Consider the following 19324-nt stretch of genomic DNA (forward strand, 5'->3'; position numbering starts at 1 on the left):
GCCGCTGCCGCCGGCCGTAGCCGGCGCTGTGAGCCCCAGCTCCCGCAGCCTGTTCAAGCCGCCCGGCCATCAGCCTTCTGTCCCGTTGGCCGCCGTTGCCCGACCTTGCCTCCCCTCCTTTCTGCGCTCCTTGCTGGGTCCCTGACGAAGGGGGACAGTCACCAGCAGCCCTGCGGGGTGATCCTGCCTCGAGGAGGGGCGGCGTTCCCAGCGGCTGTGGGCACAGAGGGGCAGTCGCCCTCTCGGTGACAGTTGAGGGGCTCAGTGGGCCATGATGCGGCCTGATGGACCCAGTGGAAACTCACCCACCAAGCATGCCAGTGGGGAGTCTTTAAGGCCAATACCAGCAGGAGTGAAGCCCCTTCCCCAGGGAATGACTCTGCCTGTGCTGCTGGTGAACCTGGCCCTCACTTCCTCCACCCAGGCAGGCAGCTTCCTGACAATTCTGCCACCCTACCCCATAGCAGCCTGCTTCGAGAAAGGCAACTCAAGGCTGCCAGAGTTCATACCGGTTTTGTAAGGCTGTAGGAGAAACCACAATGTGGGCTCAGAAGCAGTGGAATTGCTATCTAGACACCAAATAACATGGTATTAACTCCTACTTCTGTGTCATGTTTAGGACTGAAGTGATATGGAGAGCCCTGTGTGCCTCTGTGGTATGGGGGATGTAGTCAGGATGAGCAAAGAAAGAGAGTCTTGCCTCATCTGCTTGCAACAAGCCCAGGCCACCTGGCATGGGAGGGATATGGGCATAGGAGAGAACATGTGAATCACCCTGGACATGCAGGTAACATTCCCAGCTAATCAGATAACGCTCCTTATGGTGCTGTGTTCACCAGTAACCTGTAATGTGCAATAGTGGAGAAAAAGTCATCCGTCCACAATCAAGAAATCAGTAACGGAGAGCTGTTTAGATGACAATTTGTGATTATTTTTTTTTTTAGATGAATGTGAGTCCATCAAGTATAAGGGGATTTTTACCCATTACCTTCAGTGAGAACATATTTTTTGTTATGCTTTTGACCTGCCCATATCATAATTGCAGTAGTCTTTAGTTATGAAACTCTTCTCCATCTAATCTAAACATAATGTATGCAGTTTCAGAGGTTTCTTAAACTGCAAACTCCTACTCAGCTGTTTTTCTGACTGGCAATTATGGCTCTACTGTGTCTTTATATTTGCACCTACCTTGTTTTTTTTCCTGTAATTTTTACTGTCACTGGTTATATATGTACCTTTCCCATGATGAACTGCTGTTCAGATCACTGTGGGCCTGAGTGTATGCAAGATCAAGACACTCAGCAACTCCTAGTTTCCAGAGGCACTCAGCTCACTGGAAACAATCAGTACTTTTTCAACAGACTGCCTAAGCAGTGTAAAAAAATACACCAAGGATAATAACTAGGCAAATATATTTTAAGCAGCAAATGTAAATGGGAAGAGAAGTTTCAGTTCAGAAGTTAAGCAGCTGCAGCTACAACCAATTTCTTTAAGCTACTGACATGATGAGTGTTAATTTTTCAATTGTTAAGTAGGAATTGGAAACAACTGTTTTAGTAAACCACTTTCTCTTGCTGTTTTCTAATACGGTATATTCTTCTAGATTCACAGGAAGATCCTAATTCTTCAGGTTCATCTTATGTTCATGCAAGTAATTTCAGAAGACATATTCAGTAGCTAACACCCATCTCTTGCAGTTGTGCACTGCACAACATTTATAATTAAGCCTCTTAGGAAGTTAGCTGCATGGCCCATGATTAACTTCCCTTAATTCTTCATTGTTAAAGCTCAGTGCAGAGACCTCTGGAGTAATCACCCCACCTTTCAATCCTGAGCTGCAGAATGGCAACGTGGTGTGTAAGTCAGCATGCACTACAATGTCATCCCAGCACGGAAGGTAAGTATTGGTGCCTTTATCACAGTCTAACAGGCCATACCGGCTTATCCAAAGAAAGTCTCAGCAGATGAGCGAGATAAAACGGTTGATCAGAGGCTGTTGACACATGGCACAGCATCTATAATTAAATCACTAGGGAAGCTGGGATGGGATACTGTAAGAAAGGATCCGATTTACACACAGCTTTCATCAAATCTTAAAATGCTGTCTGAATAAAACCCAGTGAGGCAGAAGCCACTGCTGACTTACTGCAGGCCAGAAATTTGTCAAATAGTGGTGAGGAACATGAGGCAGAGGGTGCAGTGTTTATTAAACATGTAAATTTGGTATATTTTGGTTGGTTTGCACTCTTTGTCTCTTTCCATGTCTTCTTGTTGGACGCTTTGTGAAGAGGCATCTGTGTCAGAACAGAACGTTGAGAATATATTTGTTTATAATAATGACTGGTATTCCCTGTTCTACAGGACTGGGAGGGGAAGATAGTGTCCAGTGAATAGAAATGGATTCTTGGATTTTGGTTCTTGAGGTGGCCTTGACTGAATGAATCTACAGAACAATTATGGTACAGAACAGCTGATTCTTTTCTGTGAGGCAGTAGATTATGAAATAAGACAAAATGAGCCTTCAAGTACCTACCCTGATACGCCTTTTTTTTTTAAGGAAGAAAAACACTGCAAAAGTATGGTGTAAGAAAATGTTCTTGATTTTTTTGTTGTTGTTCTAAATTAAAAATTAAATGAGTGTTTTACATTTAAAAAAATATCCACAATCAAAACTGTCTTTGCCACTGAGGTCATCCAGCAATATTACGTTTAGCTTGAGGACTCTGGGTACAATTTTACATTTAACATTATTTGCAGTTTACACTATTGTGAAGCATCAGCGTTGTGTGAAACTAAAACACAGAGGAAGATTTTGTGAGGTTAAAAAGTCAGAGGAGACCTAGAGAGAAGATTTGTTCTTCGATCTGGGAGATAAAGAGACTGGACTTGCACAGATGCTGAGCCCTGGGCTTCTGCTAGAGATCTGTGTACTCAGCATCTTGGTCTATCAGACCTGGAATAACGTGGAAATCTGGGTGGCAGCCAAACACAGTGCATTTTCACTTGAAGCACTCTGGGTTTTATTTTGTAATTATTTCCTCTAGGTGTATATTACTTTTTTTTTAAATCCTGATCAGTTCTGTAAGCGTGTGTGCTTCCAGTTGTTGAGGTAAGGGTAGTGGCTCTGGTGCCGGAAGAACTGTGGAGGGAAAGAGCTCCAGCTGATGTCTCCTGATACTCACAACTTGGGTCAAAGAAAGCAACTCTGCCACTTGGATCTGCATTCAACTGGGTAAGTACACGCTGTTTGGACAGGTGGATAAACGTGGGTTCTGCTGCAAGAACTACATGTCATGGAAAGATAAACTATTATGTAAAGGTGAAAGATCAAGATAGTCACACTGTTAGTGTATTTATTTCAGCAAACAATGGAATCCTCAGTTGCATCTTATATTTGGGATAAACCCTGCTGATTCCTACAAATAGTCCAATGAAAGTATTTTCACAAATTTCAGGTGGACTTTTAGATGGGTCAAATCCCAACCTTCCTCCTTCCATCTTCAGCAGGAAAATCAGCTGCTCTCCAATAAAAAGCCTCTTTTTTGGGGGGGTGGGACGGGACATAACAAGAGCAGGAGACTCTCTGTGCTTTTCATAACTTTGAAATGAGCCATTTCCTTTCAAATTAAACTCTGAGGTGAGCCCACAGATTCGCAGGTGCTGGAGGCAAGGTGCAAGGCAGGCAGCAGGACCTTCCTCTACAGAATGAGGCAGCTGCTGTTGGGTGCCAGGGGGATTGAGATACAGGCCTACAGCCAGCATGGTAGCATCGGGACAGAACAGCTCTGCCACTCTGGAGCCCTTTTTTTTTGTGCAGGGGCGTTATTACACCAGTTACTGAATCCTCAGCCAAGGTGTGAAGCCAGATTGGCAGCAGGCCACATTCCTGCACTGGTGTGCAGTGGCACCCCCGAGATGGGATCCCTGTTGCATGTGCGTGTTAAATGGGGCCGGCGAGGCGCTGCTGCCGCTCGACTGTGGGGAGCGGCTCGGGCGGGAGCCCCCATCCCCGCACCCAACGCCGCTCTCCTTCCCCTCCCGAGACAAGCAAAATGGCGGCAAGCGCCGGCCCAGCCAGCGGCAAGCACTCACCCCGCCTTGCCGCGCCTGGCCCAATGGAATGAATGGGCTATAAATAGCGGCCAATAGGGCGGCGGGTCGCGCTCTATATAAAAGAGGCACGGCAGCAGTGCTGGGCTCCACTCACCCAGGGAAGCAGTAAGGTGCGCGGCGACGTGGAGGTAGTTGCTGTGGTTTGGCTGCAGAGCCCTAGGTAAGTCCTGGGGCAGCCGACCCGTCCTGTAGCTTTAAAATAAGATTTAGTCTTAAAAACGGTTATTTAAACTGTTTTTTTTTTCTCCCACTGTGTGGGGTGACCCGGACCGGCTGAGGAAGGGGAGCGGGTGCGGCGAGGGGCAGCACAGGGCAGGGGCGCCCGGCTGGGGCGGGAGGTACGGCGCGGAGCTCCTGTGGGGTGGGGCGCAGGTGCTTACTTGGTTTGCCCTCAGCTGGAGCCGGCCCTGCTCTAAAACGAGATTAACCCGGTATTTAGCAGGGTAGTTACATATGCTTGTCCCAGCCACGTTCCCCGAGGGAGCCATCTGTTGTGTAATGGGTCGCTGGATGCTTCCCACCGCTCCGCTCCCAAATAGGGAGCAGCCGGGGTCCGGGTGCCGGGCGCAGCGGATCCTTCTCTAGCCCAGTAGTGGCGGTTGGAGGCGCGGCCGCCTTCAGAGCGCATCGCAGTGCCGCCCCGCTCACCTGCTGCCCGGCCCGTGGTCCTAGTGGGGCCGCGCCTTCAACGCCCCTGCCCCGCGGCGTCCAGGACGCTTCCTCCTGCCTGAGCCGCTGGCGGGGGCTGCCCCGAGCTGCCGCGGCCGCTCCGCGCGACCTTGGGCGCGTCAGTTGAGCCGGGCGGTGCCCGAGCCCCTGCCCTCGCGGAGATGTTGGAGGACCGGGCAGAGCTGGGGGCGGTGAAGAACTTTTTCCGTTGCTCCTCTGTGGCTCTTGCGGAAGGTGGTGTGGCAGCAAAGGTGTGAAAGGCACGGGCGGAATGACAGCCAAGGTGACCTTGCCTGGGTGCCTGGCTTCCCCCGGGCGGTCCGGAGCCTCCCAAACCCCTGGTGATAGGCTTCCCCTTTTTCTTCCCAGTGACTGCAGGTAGGGGCAGACATGCCTTTCTCAAACACTCACAACCTCCTGAAGATGAACTTCTCTGCCGAGGATGAGTTCCCTGACCTCAAAGCTCACAACAATCACATGGCCAAGGTGCTCACCCTGGACCTGTACAAGCAGTTGAGGGATAAGCAGACTCCCAGTGGATTTACGCTGGATGATGTTATCCAGACTGGGGTTGACAACCCAGGTAATGGCGGGGGACCGTTAGATCTGTGTAATGATGATCTGTTCTCCCTCTGTACTGGAAGTGCTTTTTGACAATGGCATCCAAAGCTCTTCAGTTACTAAGAGGCAAATCTTGTAAAGCATTGAAAGATGGCTCTAAACGTGGCTGGTTAAAGGGCCTTGTTCTGTCAAGCCATGTTGCTTGCTGTGATTTGACATACCAATTACCAGGCACTTCAGTTATGTAACTGCTCTGCTAAGTACTTTCAATCAGAAAAGAAAAAAAAACCCCAAAGCAACCCAAAACCCAAATGCATTCTAATTATAACACAATGGGGAAAAAAGAAAGTAAGCTTACCTGTCTGTTCTACTCTGATTCTATTCCAGGCTGGTTATGTGTTGTTCTTTAGCACTTCTATGAAAAAAGGGGAACAGATGTGTTTATGTGTTAATGTTACAGTATTTATTTTTACTCTAGCAATATCAAAATGGCCCAACTAAATAATCAGAGACTGCCTCCTGATGAGGAGTATCCGGACGTGAGAAGCCACAACAACCACATGGCTAAAGTTCTAACCCTGGATTTGTACAAGAAACTGAGAGACAGAGTCACACCCAGTGGCTTCACCCTGGATGATGTCATTCAGACTGGGGTTGATAATCCTGGTAAAATGCGTTGAGAATATTCTGTGTGAGCCAGCTGAAATAACTGGTGCTTTTGAATATGGTGACTTAAAACTAATTTTGTGGAGGTGGTGTTCATGAGCAGACTGCAGAAGTACAGCTCTGTAGCAGAAGAAACAAAAATTGAAGCATTCTTGCTTACAGCAAAGCATGATTGCTAAGACAAAAATTTCTATCTGGTGTTCTAAATTAGCTAGTGAAACTGGATATGCTATGCGAAATTGGCCTAAACCAAGCTTGACAAATGAGTGTGGTTTAATGGCAACAGCTACGGGTTTCCATAGCGCTGCATTTGACTGACTGGATGAAGTGTAAAATGTAGGGTCTCTCCAAATGTTTTTATGTAAAGATGAATTTCTAAGTGACTAGACCTACCACTATGGAACTTGCCTGGTTAGTGCTACACTGGAGTACAGCCAAACATCACCCATACTTAGCTCTTCTGATTTTACTTCAGGCCATCCCTTCATAATGACAGTAGGATGTGTAGCTGGTGATGAAGAATCCTATGAGGTGTTTAAGGAACTCTTTGATCCAGTTATTGAAGACAGGCATGGTGGCTACAAACCAACTGATCAGCACAAGACCGACCTGAACGCTGATAATCTGCAGGTATAAACTTCTGATCAATTACTGATGCCTACTGGTCTGAGGACTAGGTAAAGTTGTTGGCAGCTGCCTAAGTGATGGCTCAGGCTCTGTTCCCTGCTTTCACCCAGGACGTACCCACAGGCTGGGTGTCCAATGCAGTTAGACTTACGAGGTGGCTTCCTGTGCTGCTGCAGTGTCAGTCATGCCAAACATGTTCAACATGTGTTTCCATGAGCTGTGGGGCTGTAGTAGTCAAGCTTTAAACCACACAGTCCTTGGAGTCAAGGACTGTCATGAAACACCATCTGATTTTTGGATCCTAAATATCACATGGTGGTCTCATACTTCAGAATAGACCTTGCTATGGCTACAAGTAAGAATTTTTGCCCATTTTATGGATTTCAAGTGTTACTGTAGACTCTAGGAATCCCTAATGCTGTGTTGATTGGCTAGCTAGAGGTCAGTTTGAGATTAGGAGACTTTAGGTGACAGTAGTCAATAATTTGCAAGAGTAAACACCTAATTAAATGAGGGTTCACTTCATGTTGATGCCTCTAGGTTGCAGATCTGATAAGGTAACAGAAGCCCAGGCTGTAGTCTGAAATGGATGTGAAATCTTCTAGCACTACTTCTATAAACTATTCTATGAACTATTCTACTTGGTATCTGTAGCCTTAGTCTCAGAACAAGTGTCATTAAACAGGTAGTTGAGCTAATGCTGAAGACGAAAGAGTCATGAAGTAAGACCCTTGCTTGCAGGCCAGGTAGTCAATATCTCTGGTATAAGGTGCACATTTAAATGCATGGCAGCAACATGTATTTTAGGGTAGGTACCTTGACAACAAGGTTGTACTGACTGGTTTCCTAATCTTGTAGGGAGGTGATGATCTGGATCCAAATTATGTGCTAAGTTCCCGTGTCAGAACTGGTAGAAGCATCCGTGGATTCTGTCTTCCCCCACACTGCAGTCGAGGAGAGAGGCGGGCTATTGAAAAGCTCTCCGTTGAAGGTAAAGTGAAAACTGGAGGCATCAGGGAATATTATGTCCTTTGCACAAGGGATGTTCTTTGCAGTTTGAAAATGGAGGCAGTTGGCAAAAGCTGCAGCCCTCAAGATTTGGTGTGAACATGGAGCTTTCCCTGAAGAAGGCTTATTACATTGCAGCTGCCTCAGCATTGCTGTTTGTAGCTAAGAGCAAGAGCACATGTCAGAAGGAAGTTGTACTGCATTGAGTTGACCTTTGTTGATCTTGAAAGCTTTTTTTCTGTGTGTGTGGGGAAAGAGGTTGGTTCATCACGGCACAAACCTGAAATATAACAGGTATGTAGCAACTTCAGGGCTTGAGTCATGGTTGCAGTATTTTGTGGCTGCTTTTAATTGACTTTCATTAACATTCAGTTTGCTTAGAGGTGTAGTCTTGCTCCAGATACGCAATTGACTAGAGTAAGCCCTAGTTTTCAGTGGAACTCCTCAGCTGCAGTTTTTTTCTATTGCCTTCCAACTCCATTGAGAGGAAAGGATACACTCAAGGTGCAGTTCTGGAGACAGAGAGTGCAGTTGTTCCAGAACCTCTCAAGGGCAGGGTAACAGTCCTTGGCTTAGAATAATGGTGTTTGTTGTATTCATGACCTTGATTCTCCTTGGAAGAAAGCATGTCACTTCTACACTTAAGCAGCAGTAATGATCCTATACGGTATGTAAGGGGACAATGACTACTTGTTTAAGCCTGGAAATGGCAGACAAATCATCTGATGCTGCCTTAAGTTCTGTAATGCCACAAAGGCATTGACATTGCAGATGAAAGCAAGGGAAGAACCAAACCCAGCAGATCAGACGTTGCCATTCTTTATTTATGGTCTCTAAAGTGCTGAGGAAGTCTAGCATCTTTGATCCCATCCTAAAGTGACTCTCTCTTTCAGCTCTGGGTAGCCTGGAAGGTGATCTCAAGGGCAAGTACTATGCTCTGAGGAACATGACTGAAGCAGAGCAGCAGCAGCTGATTGATGATCACTTCTTGTTTGACAAGCCAGTTTCTCCTCTTCTGTTGGCATCTGGGATGGCACGAGATTGGCCTGATGCCAGGGGTATCTGGTGAGTATGTCTGGAAGGGGGGAGCTGTATGAAGTCATTGCAAACAAAAATCTTGCAGTTTCAGTTACGGCTTGTACTGGGGGCAAAATGGCAGCTTCTGAGCTTGTATTAGTGAATCTAATGAGAATCTTGCATGGTATCCTCTGAGGAGGTTGCATCTGAACCAGCAGAATTTGGACAAGTGTTACTATGCCTCACGTTGGGCTGATAGGAACAAGGCAGCTTCGCTAGCCTGTAGGTAGAGCCTACCCATCCAGCACTGGTTAGTGAAACCCCAGGCAATAATTGAGGTAGCTTAAGAAAGTAGATCACTTACAAAGGAGTATATGTGCCACTACATTCAGTTTCTTGTCCCAGAAGCTTAGAGTAACTTGTGGTAATAAGCCATAGTGTTTGCTTAGTTCAGACTTGATACTGAATGCATAGTAGTCTCATCGCTTCTGCTTGCAGAAACTCATGGATAACAGACTGCTGGAAAGACTTCTCCCCTTGGCCGCAGATATATTTGGTGACATAAGTTGACTGATGCAGATGTGTGGAATGGAAGGCTTCTGCTTATCAGATATAGGTCACCTACATAAAACTGCATCTCTGGAGTTTCTGCAACATAATTAACTTGCTCCCTTGTAAGCTAAGGGCTAGTTTTTTATCAGCTGTAGTACTCTAATCTTATTACTGTAGCTGCACTAGGAATACAACACAGAGGAAACATGCTTTGTTTTTGGAGGTCACCTTTAAGATTGCATCATCTACCTGCAGATTGCCAGCAGTAGATAGTGCTGTCACCTGAGCATGACTAATGTACAAGCTTGAAGTATAAAGTCTCAGTGTTGCCTGCATAAATAACTTTCCTCGGGTATAGTTAATTTTTGATCCTAATCAAGCTGAGAAATTATCAGCATGATAAATATTTATTATAGTGCTTGCTGCCAGCTGCAAGCTTGGACAAGAGGGGCCCATTGGTGTTCAGAGGTTTTTATATCTGAAGAGCCCTGATCAAAAACGAATAGTAAAAACTCAACTTAGTTCTCTGTTAAGGTACTAAGTGCAGGTTAACAGAATCTGACAAAATTCTGATAAAAGGATTTGTTAAACTTTGTCAATGTGGTGTCATTATGAACATCACTGTACAGGGCTGCCTCAGTCTACAGAGATCACCCTCCTGCAAACTGTTGAACAGGGGAAGTCCTTTACATTTGTGAGCTTGGGCCACAGGTGAGGAAGGGGAATGACTGGGGTTTTTATGTCAAATCCTAAGACTGGCTCATGTCATGTACTTGTTCATTCTGTTATGTTTAGGTATAGACTAATTTAAACTACCTCTTGGAAAGAGCAGGTAGCTTAACTCTGTTAGGTCCTGCGTGAACAAAAGAAGCATCAATAATTTCTTGGAAGAAGTAACTAAGTGAGCCTCTTAAAAGCTGCAATGATGAGTAATTTGGTGCTATTACAATGACCTTGAAAATGTCAGGTGGGACAGACAACAAATTGTTCACCTTGTTTCCTAGGCACAATGATAATAAGACCTTCCTTGTTTGGATCAATGAGGAGGATCACCTTAGAGTTATTTCCATGCAGAAAGGTGGCAACATGAAGGAAGTATTTACGCGTTTCTGTACTGGGCTAACACAGGTAAATCGATACTGCCTGATCTGTAGGTTTAAATGTTACATGTCTCTCTGGTTAGATCTGAGAATGCACTCTATGAAAGCTGCCCGTGGAGTCCTGCATGGTGGTGCTCTGTAACCTGGGTCTCTGGGAACACCCTGATGTAGTCCAGAGCTGTGAGGGCTCTGAAACACTTACATAGGCAAAGCATTGTGGCTATGAAGTCTAGAATGTGTCCTCTGGTACAGCATCCTCACCCAAGTGTTTAAACTGTACTTAAAGGAGATTATACATGGTTTTAGAAATGAAACATTGAGGTGCCCTGGGTAGGAGGAGAAATTGCTTGAATGTGGGTGGGCAAAGCTGGACTGCAGTTTCTAGGCTGAATGCTTCTCTCAGCTTCCAGTCTTGATATGAGCTTGATGCTTACGGGCCTCTTCCCTAATCCAAACAAATGTGCCCATTGGTTATATACTAAATCAAGCTTCCCAACAGATAGTGATTTGAGACTTTTGTAGTGTAAACTTATCCTGTCTCACTGCTAGGAGCAAGGGCCTTAAAAGCCCCTTGTTGGTGGCCCATCTTTCCCAATGGAGGGAGCCTACGTGACTGATAAAAATAGCTGTTCAAACTGTTGAGGTTGTTGCTATGTAACTGAAGCTGTAAATGAGCACTAATGGATGACCTACATCCTTCATGCAGTGAGCAATCTCTAAATGTCCATTCTTTGCATTTATAGATAGAAAATCTCTTTAAGTCCAAAAACCATGAGTTCATGTGGAATCCACACTTGGGCTACGTCCTGACCTGCCCATCCAACCTTGGAACAGGGCTCCGTGCTGGTGTGCACATCAAGTTACCAAACCTTGGGAAACACGAGAAGTTTGGAGAGGTCCTCAAGAGACTGCGGCTGCAGAAACGAGGCACAGGTAAGAGGTCGTAGTGATGTCCTAGTCAGGTTGGTCTAAGATGCCAGCAGAACCCTGACTACAGTCAGAGCAATGTCTTGGTTCACACTGGCCGTGCCTGTCAGACCATTCAAAAGGTACCCTTGTAAAGTACATGGAGAGAACCAAGCCTTAAAATTGCATCTTGGAAGACGAGGGGGTGCAAGTGCGCTGTGTAGGCCTTACTGTATCTGCCTGTCTAGGTATGTTCTGTACGTGGTATTCTTAGGATCAAATAAGGTGGAGCTGGTTGCAGCTGTTCTGTTATAAGCAGGGATGGGAATCTTGATTTAACTTCTGGCTAGGAAATAGCTACGGTGGGTGCTTCTAACCCCAGGTTAGACTGCTCATGGGTTAAAAGAGTAAAAAGCTGGCCTAATGTCACGTTTGGCGGTCACATGTAGCTTTATCTCCCTGCATGCAGGAGGCGGAAGCAGTGGCACTTGCAGAGAGTTGTCTTGCTTTGTTCCCACCTCAGGCTAGTGAGGGAAGAAGGGTAGAACTTGCCTTCTCCAGCTGTGGTCAGTGTGCTAACTCTGTCTCTTGCTCCAGGTGGTGTGGATACAGCTGCTGTTGGAGGAGTGTTTGATATCTCCAATGCTGATCGTCTTGGCTTCTCTGAGGTGGAGCTGGTGCAGATGGTGGTGGATGGTGTGAAGCTGCTCATTGAAATGGAAAAACGCCTTGAAAAAGGCCAGTCTATTGATGACCTCATGCCAGCTCAGAAATGAAGCACTTTATTTTCATGCTTCCTAACTTATTGGATGAATAATGTCACTCCAGTTCAAACCCCTGGGTTCAGAGCCCACTTAGTTACACTGTAGAGAAGTCTTCCATCCATCCGTGTTAGAGTTTATTTTTTTGATGGTTGAGATGTTGCTGAAAATTAAATAAACTGTTGTTTTGGCCTGAACTGTCTTAGATGTATGTGTTAAATGAATGTCTTTGAGATTTAAGTGATTTGATTTTACTAGTTATGCTAGATGGGCTGGTTTTGTTTGCTAGCGCATCTTCCTGGCTGTGCTTCTGCAGTCTACTTGAGCTGTGGTTAAGGCAATGTCAAAAATGAACCCTTAATTTGATTGTAGTTGGTGTAAATTTGAGAACTAGTGTTAAATATGAGTCACAGCAAACATGCCCTACCTCCAAGGCTTTGACTTGTGCATCTGCTCATGGTAACTGTAAACTGTCATCATCCCAACTACAGTGAGCGAGGCTGACTCCTGTAAGATAAGGGAGACAGACCTGGGTACAAAGGGCTACTGTTTTCAGGCAGGTCCTCCTGGAGCTGCAGGGCAGTGCTAGGAGGTCAGACTTCAGCCCATAATAATACTGACACTGAGCTAGCTTGTTTAATCTAGGGATGTGCAAAGAGTTGGTGTAAACAACTAATTGCCCTCTTTGAAAGAAGGAAGGTGAAACTTACTTACATTAAGCCTATGCTGTAACTGGTTTCACCTCAGCTAGGGAAGAGATGGGGCATGTAAGCTGCCAGTCACAGGAAAATAAGTAGATAAGATAAATCTCTTCATCTGACTCTTGTTGGGCTGTATACCAGTTGTTCCGTGAACCAAAAAATGAGCAGCATAGTCAAAGCATGCTAAGTGGTTGGGCTTACAAGCTCAGGCAGTCCTTTTGGTGTGAGCTTACAGTGTTGGGTCATGTAGGTCTGTTCTCCAGAATGGCTGTAGTTGGTGTACACATGTGTTTGCTATGTGGAAGCATCACATTAACCTACAAGGTTAATCGTGAGAGCTAGAAGCACTGGACCCTTAAAGACAGCAGCTTTTGCAGCTAGTGCAACCTGGGAAGCAGATAGCACCTGCTCAACAGCTCTACCCACTGCTGACACCTTTTCTAGCGGGAGCACGATGAAAGGTTGATGCATAGCTTCACAGCATGCAGCTTTATATGGGTTTGTGTCAAAAACTGAAGCTTTCTTTTGTAAAGGCTGTGGTATTTCAAAGGCTGATTGCAGGCTGTCACTTAGCTGAAGTGATGACTCCAGCTGGGGTAAGCAATTGAATTGTGGTGGTGAGGGCAAAGCCGAGGGAATATCTCAGATGAGTTTGTTATTTTAAATATAGCTTTCTACTTGATTCAGAGTTAACTGGGTGGGGAAGAGGAGGTCACATGTAAGAGCTTAGTTTTGTGCTGGGTGACGATCCTGTATTTGAGTTAATCAGCACAGGCGTTTTTCTGTTTGAGGCTTGTGAAGGAAAGAAAAATGGTGCAAGAGACAACTGTTTGGTTCTGTATATTCTTCAGGTCCCCCTTGCCGTGCTGCTTGTCACTGTTCACAAATGCTTGACAAATACCTCGTTCTGGGTCTTGTAATCAGAAGGTGGTGTTAGTGGTGCTTCTCCTGAACAGGGCGTCACTATTGCACTCAAAGCAATTGCTTAATGGAAGGAGGGTGTCTGAAAACTTGTCTGTTTCTTTCTAGCTATATCAGCTGGAATAACGAAAACAGCTCTCCCTATGCATCTTGTTTCTTTTATGTCCTCAGCCCATCGGAGCTGCTGCGTCTCTCTGTCTTGTTTTAGCCCCTGGGTCCCTGCAGTCTGAGACAGAACTTGTAGCTGGCTAAAAAATGATGGCCAAAGCAGCAAGCCAGTCTTTAATCCTTGCATCCAACTAGAAAATACTTCTCCTTAATTGGTTTTCTTTCCCACCCACCACCACCTTTGCTGTGTTCCCTCCTGTTGCTGCCACGAGGACTAACACAACTGCTTTGGTTTCAGCTCCTACAAAACAACTGACGATATTCCAGAGAATGAACACGTCACGACAAAAGGCTGGACACAACTGGGACTAGCTAAGAACCTGTGATGGAGAGAAATTCAACCTCCTACCCCCTCAACTTAAAGACTTTGGTCTCTCAGCATTACTCACTGCTGTGCCCTCAGATACTGCAGCTGTGCAAAGTAGGACACACAGAGCGGCCGCTCACTCGTGCCTAGGGCACCTGAAGCTGTGCTGGGCAATGGCAGGCTGCCTTGGCCTTAAACAGAGGGGAGGAGAAGGGAGGTTACCAGTTTCTGCTGTGCTTTATACAAGGGAGCTGCAATTACCATTGCTGGCAGAGCCACTTGTGTCACGTAGCTTTCAGGAAGGACATGGGAGCTGGCATGGCCAGTGGAGCCCTCTGGAGGGGTGAGCTCATCCTCTGCATCACACCCAGCAGGGCTGGCATCGTTCCTCACCCAGCCTGGAGCACTGCACCGGCTCCTCCGCTGGCCAAGAAAGTGCTGACGATGTGTGGGTGTGGACAGGGAGGAGAGGGGCCAGGGAGCCCTATGGGCTGGCAGGCACACGTTGCATCTCTCTTCAGCTGAACTTCTCTCACAGGTTCAGAAACAGCAATCATTGCTGCTGTCCTGCTGCTCAGCAGAGTAACAGTCTGTCAGCTGCAACACGGGCCTTGTGTTGTGCTCTTTCGCTGCCTTCACATACCCTGCTCCCACAGGCTGGCAACTTGCACTGGTTTTATAACATTTCCAAGGGCAATTTCTTCTTGTCATTGCCTTTTTCTTCTTTCTGAACATTTCTGTCTTCCTCAGGCAGCAGCTGCCTCTCCTCAGCATGCGTGCAATGGCCATGGAGGGCAATGCCAGCACTGGCAGCAGCCACCCAGCCCAGTCCCCTTCCCTCTCAGCACACAGGGCACAAGCAGCACATCCTTATTCAAGAAATCAAGCTGCCTAAGAACACATTTACCTCTCACATGACACGTACTGGCAGTAGACTGCCCATAAATGCTCCTTATTCCACTTCCGTGCTATACTGGAAAATTATTCATAGCCTTTCACCCGCTTGTGGACTAAGCCACACAAAGGATGGTGGTAAGCTCAGCACTGTGGCATTGACACTGGGCACGCTTCCATACCGTGGGAAGTTCCTAGGCCTGAGTGAAGTGGTCAAGCTCCCCACATGTTCCCTTGTGCCCCCAGCCAAGCGAGGGGACAGGGCAGCAGCTTCTCAAGAGATGCAAGTGCTGCAAGGTTTCCAATGTGGCCAAGCTGTGTGAATCCTCTCTCACAAAATCAAAGTGTAAGAGCACGGTGGGTTTATCTGCAGGATGCCTGTGTCAGCCCAGCCTGGGGTGCAGGAGGCTGCTGCTCAAGTTCTGCCCTCTGTCAGGGATCCTCACTTGGCTCACCTCCAACCACAACCAGGGCCAGGGCAAGGCTGTCCTCCAGCTTTCCATCTTGCTCAGCATGTATTAATCCATCACTGGGCCAAGAATAAAAGGAAAGGTGCTACTGCCTAACACCTCCAGCACCCATCTGGGAGAGAGGAGGTTTAGGCTCCAGCCTGTCCTCAGATGAACATTACCATGTTTTCACACATGCTCTCCTGCTCGAGCAGGAGAGTTAGAGTGATTCTATTTAATCTATTTTTTTTCTCCACCCTCCCACACACAGACTGTGGTAGCGTGGTGGGCAGGGCACCCGTCTGAGAATGGAGACGGCATCACTGCCTTTTCATCTCCTGTTTGCTTTGCTTTTTCCCCGGGGATGTGGCAGGCCAGCAGGCTCCTTTGGCTGCTCCAGCTGGTCTGCCTTCCCACTCGCCTGACATGCCATAGTTAGAAAGCTGGGAATAGCCTGAGTGACCACTCGCTGAGCCTGGTGGGACAGGGCATTTCTTTACCATCACAGGGCTTTGGTGGTTTTATTTGTGCCCAGTGAGGAGCCAAGCCTAGCAATGGAGTAGGACACCCCATAGCCTAAGCTGTTGAGATGAGAGGCTAACCAGAATCAGGTCTCTTGCATGGAGTGACCCTCTTCCCCTGGTTTTGATGGGTTAGGATTTATTTTCTCACAGGAATCACGCAAGCTCCTGACCAGCTCCTTTCCGAGGCACAACCTGTCGTTGGTTCCCAACCACACAGCACTTCTGCATCACCGCATCAAGCTCCTGGCCACTGCATCAGAAACCCAGTGGCAACGGCTGCCCTCGGGCTGCAAGAGTGCTTGTACGTGAAGGTACTGGGTGTCCCCCCTCTGCCTTTGGAAAGAACATCTCTTTTTGTCCAGATGCTGCCGGGAACCAGGCTGAGTGCTCACTGCCAGGTGAGAAGCTGCAGCTATAGCACCCACAGTGAGGGTCTGGGAATTAAAGTGGCAGTGTGAGCTCAGACTGGGATTGACAATGGGAAAATCTGCATTACCAGACAGGGTAAAAATAAACAGAGAAGCTTCCAAACCTACCCAGGAGTTTAGTTTTCCTCCTCCAGCCAGTGAGTAAGACTATAAGAAATCATGCATATATGTATTTATATGTACACATGTATATTTTTATGTATGTGTTCACATATATATGGACATAAACTTTCAAAGGGCAACATGTCTCATGCTCAACACCTGGGAAATTGATAGAAAAATTTAAACATTGAGTTTTTTAATGACTGTGAAAAACTTCAGCTAAAAATACAGAATGGGAAACCTGAAGCATTCTATAATGCAATTTCAGAATAAAACCAGAATTGAAGACTAATTTGACAGGTACACACACGTGCAAGCTCCAGATCTCTGTAAAGATCTCAACTTGTCACCATGTTCAGTACAGGTGGGTGCGAGGTTCTGCTCATTCTAAATCCATTTTTGATGACCAGAGAGTACAACTGAGAATAAGCCATGCTGAGGAGACCTTGGAAGTGTCAGCTTATATTGTGCTTATTGTGATGGTCTTTGATGGTAGGACTTGAGCACAGCAAAGCTTTCCTAGATTACTTGGGAATGAATGCAACTGGAAAATGAATTAATTAACTCACATGAAACCCCATGTTCTTTAGCCTGGTCTGGCAGGGTGGTTAGCACACACACAGTTTGGTTGGGGTGTAAATAGTGGCTGTTTGCAGTTCAAATGCTGCTGCATGTTCAAAGCGCAGTGAAACTGGAGGGAAAAGCAGGTTTGGGGTAGTGCCAGCCAGTGTGAGCTGATGGAGTTATGCGCCAACATTGGCATGGGGTGGGGGGGATGTCTTCTCCTTGGTTGGGCCAGCTGGCCAGGGAGGAGCTGGAGGCGAGCACAGCAGTGAGATGCAAACAAGACAGCTTTAGGGCACTGGGTGGTGAATAACCTGGGGCAGGAGGGCTGGTGCTTCAGTGAGCGTGGGGCAGGCTCTGTCCTTGCAGTCTGCCCGCAGGAACCGGCTGGTCTGCCTCCGCACCTGCGGTGACATTCCCTGAATCATCGTGAATCCCTGCTCTGCTCGGGCTGACAGCGTTCCCAGGCTGCAGGCAGAGCATGCCTCTGAGTACTGGGAACCCGGCACAGGCGTCCTGGCGAGGCTGATCTGGAGAGCCATGCTGGGATCGAGTGAATGGAGATGTCCAGATGGGCGTGAGAGGTCTCTGGTGGGAATGGGCACCAGGAGGGCCATAGACTACACTGCTCCATGAGTGGGCTGTGTTCAGCAAAGGGCATCAGGACACTATTTTATTGGATTGCTTCTGTAATAGTCTCCAGGCTGGGACTTGTCTGGGGAGAGATGGCTCCAGAGATACCTGTGGGAATGTGCATGAAAAGGGGTTTGTGACGGACCCAGCCGCCCTGGTGCTCAGCATCTGTGCCCACTGGCTGCTCTAGGTACCTCCCCATCTGGCTGTAGCTCTCCAAAGGCTGATCCCCAGCCTGCACAGCTTTCACAGCATCCCAGAAGGTCCATCCTTCCTACCCACCAAACTCTTGTGAAGCCACATCCCAGCAGCAGGAGGTACATGCTGGGAAAGGGTGCACCGCCCCATCACAGTGATGTCCCCAAGGGCTGTCCTGGCCAGCATCCCTGGCCAGCAGTGACCATACCGTGACAGTTTCTCACTGCAGGGCACCTCCTGACTGCATTAACGTGGAAGACAGTTGGGTTGATAGCATCTTGGAGCAGAGGCAGTAGGGTTGCACCAGCCAGCTCTCTGTGGCGAGGCTGTGTGAGAAGCACCCTAATGCAGCAGTCTGGATCTGAGCGCCAGCCATCCTTGTGCAACAGCTACATTGCCCACCGGGCATCTCACCAGAATGCTTGCTCTGAGTTACTCATTCTGTGGGGTGCTGTGAAGTGGGGCAGGGTTGAGGGTTCATCTAGGGAAAAGGCTGAGCTAACCCCACAGCCAGCAAGTGGGTGACTGGCCAGCCTGGAGCCGTGAGCTGTTTCCTGCTACCTGGCGGCTGCTACCTGGTGGTTTGGCCTTTGGGGGGGCGGGGGGGCACTTTTTGGTTGTTTTTTATTTGCAATGAACCCTGTGGTTTGCAACAGGATTGCACATTTCAGGGTGCAGCCCTGGGAGTGTTGCTGTGTCCCTCTCCTCTCCTGGGAGGACCAGGAAGCCCCCAGGGGCTGAGCACCTTTCCCTGCAGCTCCATCTTGCTCCCCTTGAAATGCCTTTGAATTGATTGGGGTGGCCCTGGTGCTTGGGGGGACACCCCTGAACGCAGGCTGGGGAGACCCTTGGAAAGCAGAGTTTTAGGAGACAAAAGTGTTTTGTTTTTCTCACAAGGAATAAAGGATCAGGCCTTGAGCAGTGTTTATGAGAGATGACACTACGTGATGGGTCAACTGGAGCCCCTGAAGAGATGTAAAACAGCAGATGGCCAGTGTGTCTCTCCCAGACAGTTTATACCAGCGTCAAAGCCAGCAATGACATGTCTTTGCAGTTATCCTATGCGCCCTTTCAGCCTTTAGCTTCCTGGGGTATCTGTGCACTGTCCTGCTCTTTTGTGATCATTTCCATTTCACTTGCCATTGACATGGCCACAATGAGATCTTCTCATACAACCTAGTTCAAAAGTGAAGCCTCCACCAAGAACAACTCTGGAGAGCTGTTATCTCATTGTTTAAATGCTGATGTGCCTTTCAGCTCAGTTTATTCACTTTCAGCAAGCCCTGAGCAGAGCCCATCAGAAACACATATTGGATTACCTAAAGGGGATTTGGAATAAACACAGCAAAAAGGCCTGGAGAAACAGTGAAATACATTTATAAACCCAGGAGCTATTTGCGGCTCAGTGAGCATGGGAACAGTTATTGAAAAGAATGACAAATCTGGGAAGAAAGG

The 19324-nt window shown here is 47.4% G+C and overlaps 1 protein-coding gene and 1 long non-coding RNA gene across 3 annotated transcripts; both read left to right on the top strand.

Moving 5' to 3' along the window:
- Positions 1–307: 307 nt before the first annotated feature.
- LOC133224698 (uncharacterized) lies at positions 308–2524 on the top strand. The gene is made up of 2 exons (XR_009728934.1): positions 308–1897; positions 2362–2524. It is a non-coding gene; the product is annotated as an uncharacterized LOC133224698 (long non-coding RNA).
- Positions 2525–5118: 2594 nt separating this feature from the next.
- On the top strand, positions 5119–12177 carry CKB (creatine kinase B). Of its 2 annotated transcripts, none has more exons than XM_061376340.1 (7): positions 5119–5365; positions 6485–6639; positions 7495–7627; positions 8538–8709; positions 10218–10341; positions 11057–11246; positions 11817–12177. In XM_061376340.1, exons 1-7 carry the CDS (start codon positions 5173–5175, stop codon positions 11993–11995), a joined length of 1146 nt encoding a protein of 381 aa, XP_061232324.1. In that variant the 5' UTR covers positions 5119–5172; the 3' UTR covers positions 11996–12177. The 2 variants fall into 2 exon arrangements, with proteins under 2 accessions (XP_061232324.1, XP_061232325.1); XM_061376341.1 differs by lacking the exon at positions 5119–5365 and adding an exon at positions 5817–6009.
- The last annotated feature ends 7147 nt before the right edge of the window (positions 12178–19324 follow it).

Source organism: Neopsephotus bourkii, unplaced genomic scaffold (assembly GCF_033783945.1).
Source record: "Neopsephotus bourkii isolate Nb327-2 ecotype Australia unplaced genomic scaffold, CSIRO-AGI_Nbou_v1 NB_1707, whole genome shotgun sequence".
NCBI classification, from domain to species: Eukaryota; Metazoa; Chordata; class Aves; order Psittaciformes; family Psittacidae; genus Neopsephotus; species Neopsephotus bourkii.

Excerpts from the sequence above, each read along its gene's own strand:
- CKB (XM_061376340.1), top strand. The coding sequence starts at position 5,173 with ATGCCTTTCTCAAACACTCACAACCTCCTGAAGATGAACTTCTCTGCC. Across the intron at positions 6,640-7,494 it reads TGAACGCTGATAATCTGCAG|GGAGGTGATGATCTGGATCC; the intron begins GTATAAACTTCT and ends CTAATCTTGTAG. Across the intron at positions 10,342-11,056 it reads TCTGTACTGGGCTAACACAG|ATAGAAAATCTCTTTAAGTC; the intron begins GTAAATCGATAC and ends TTGCATTTATAG.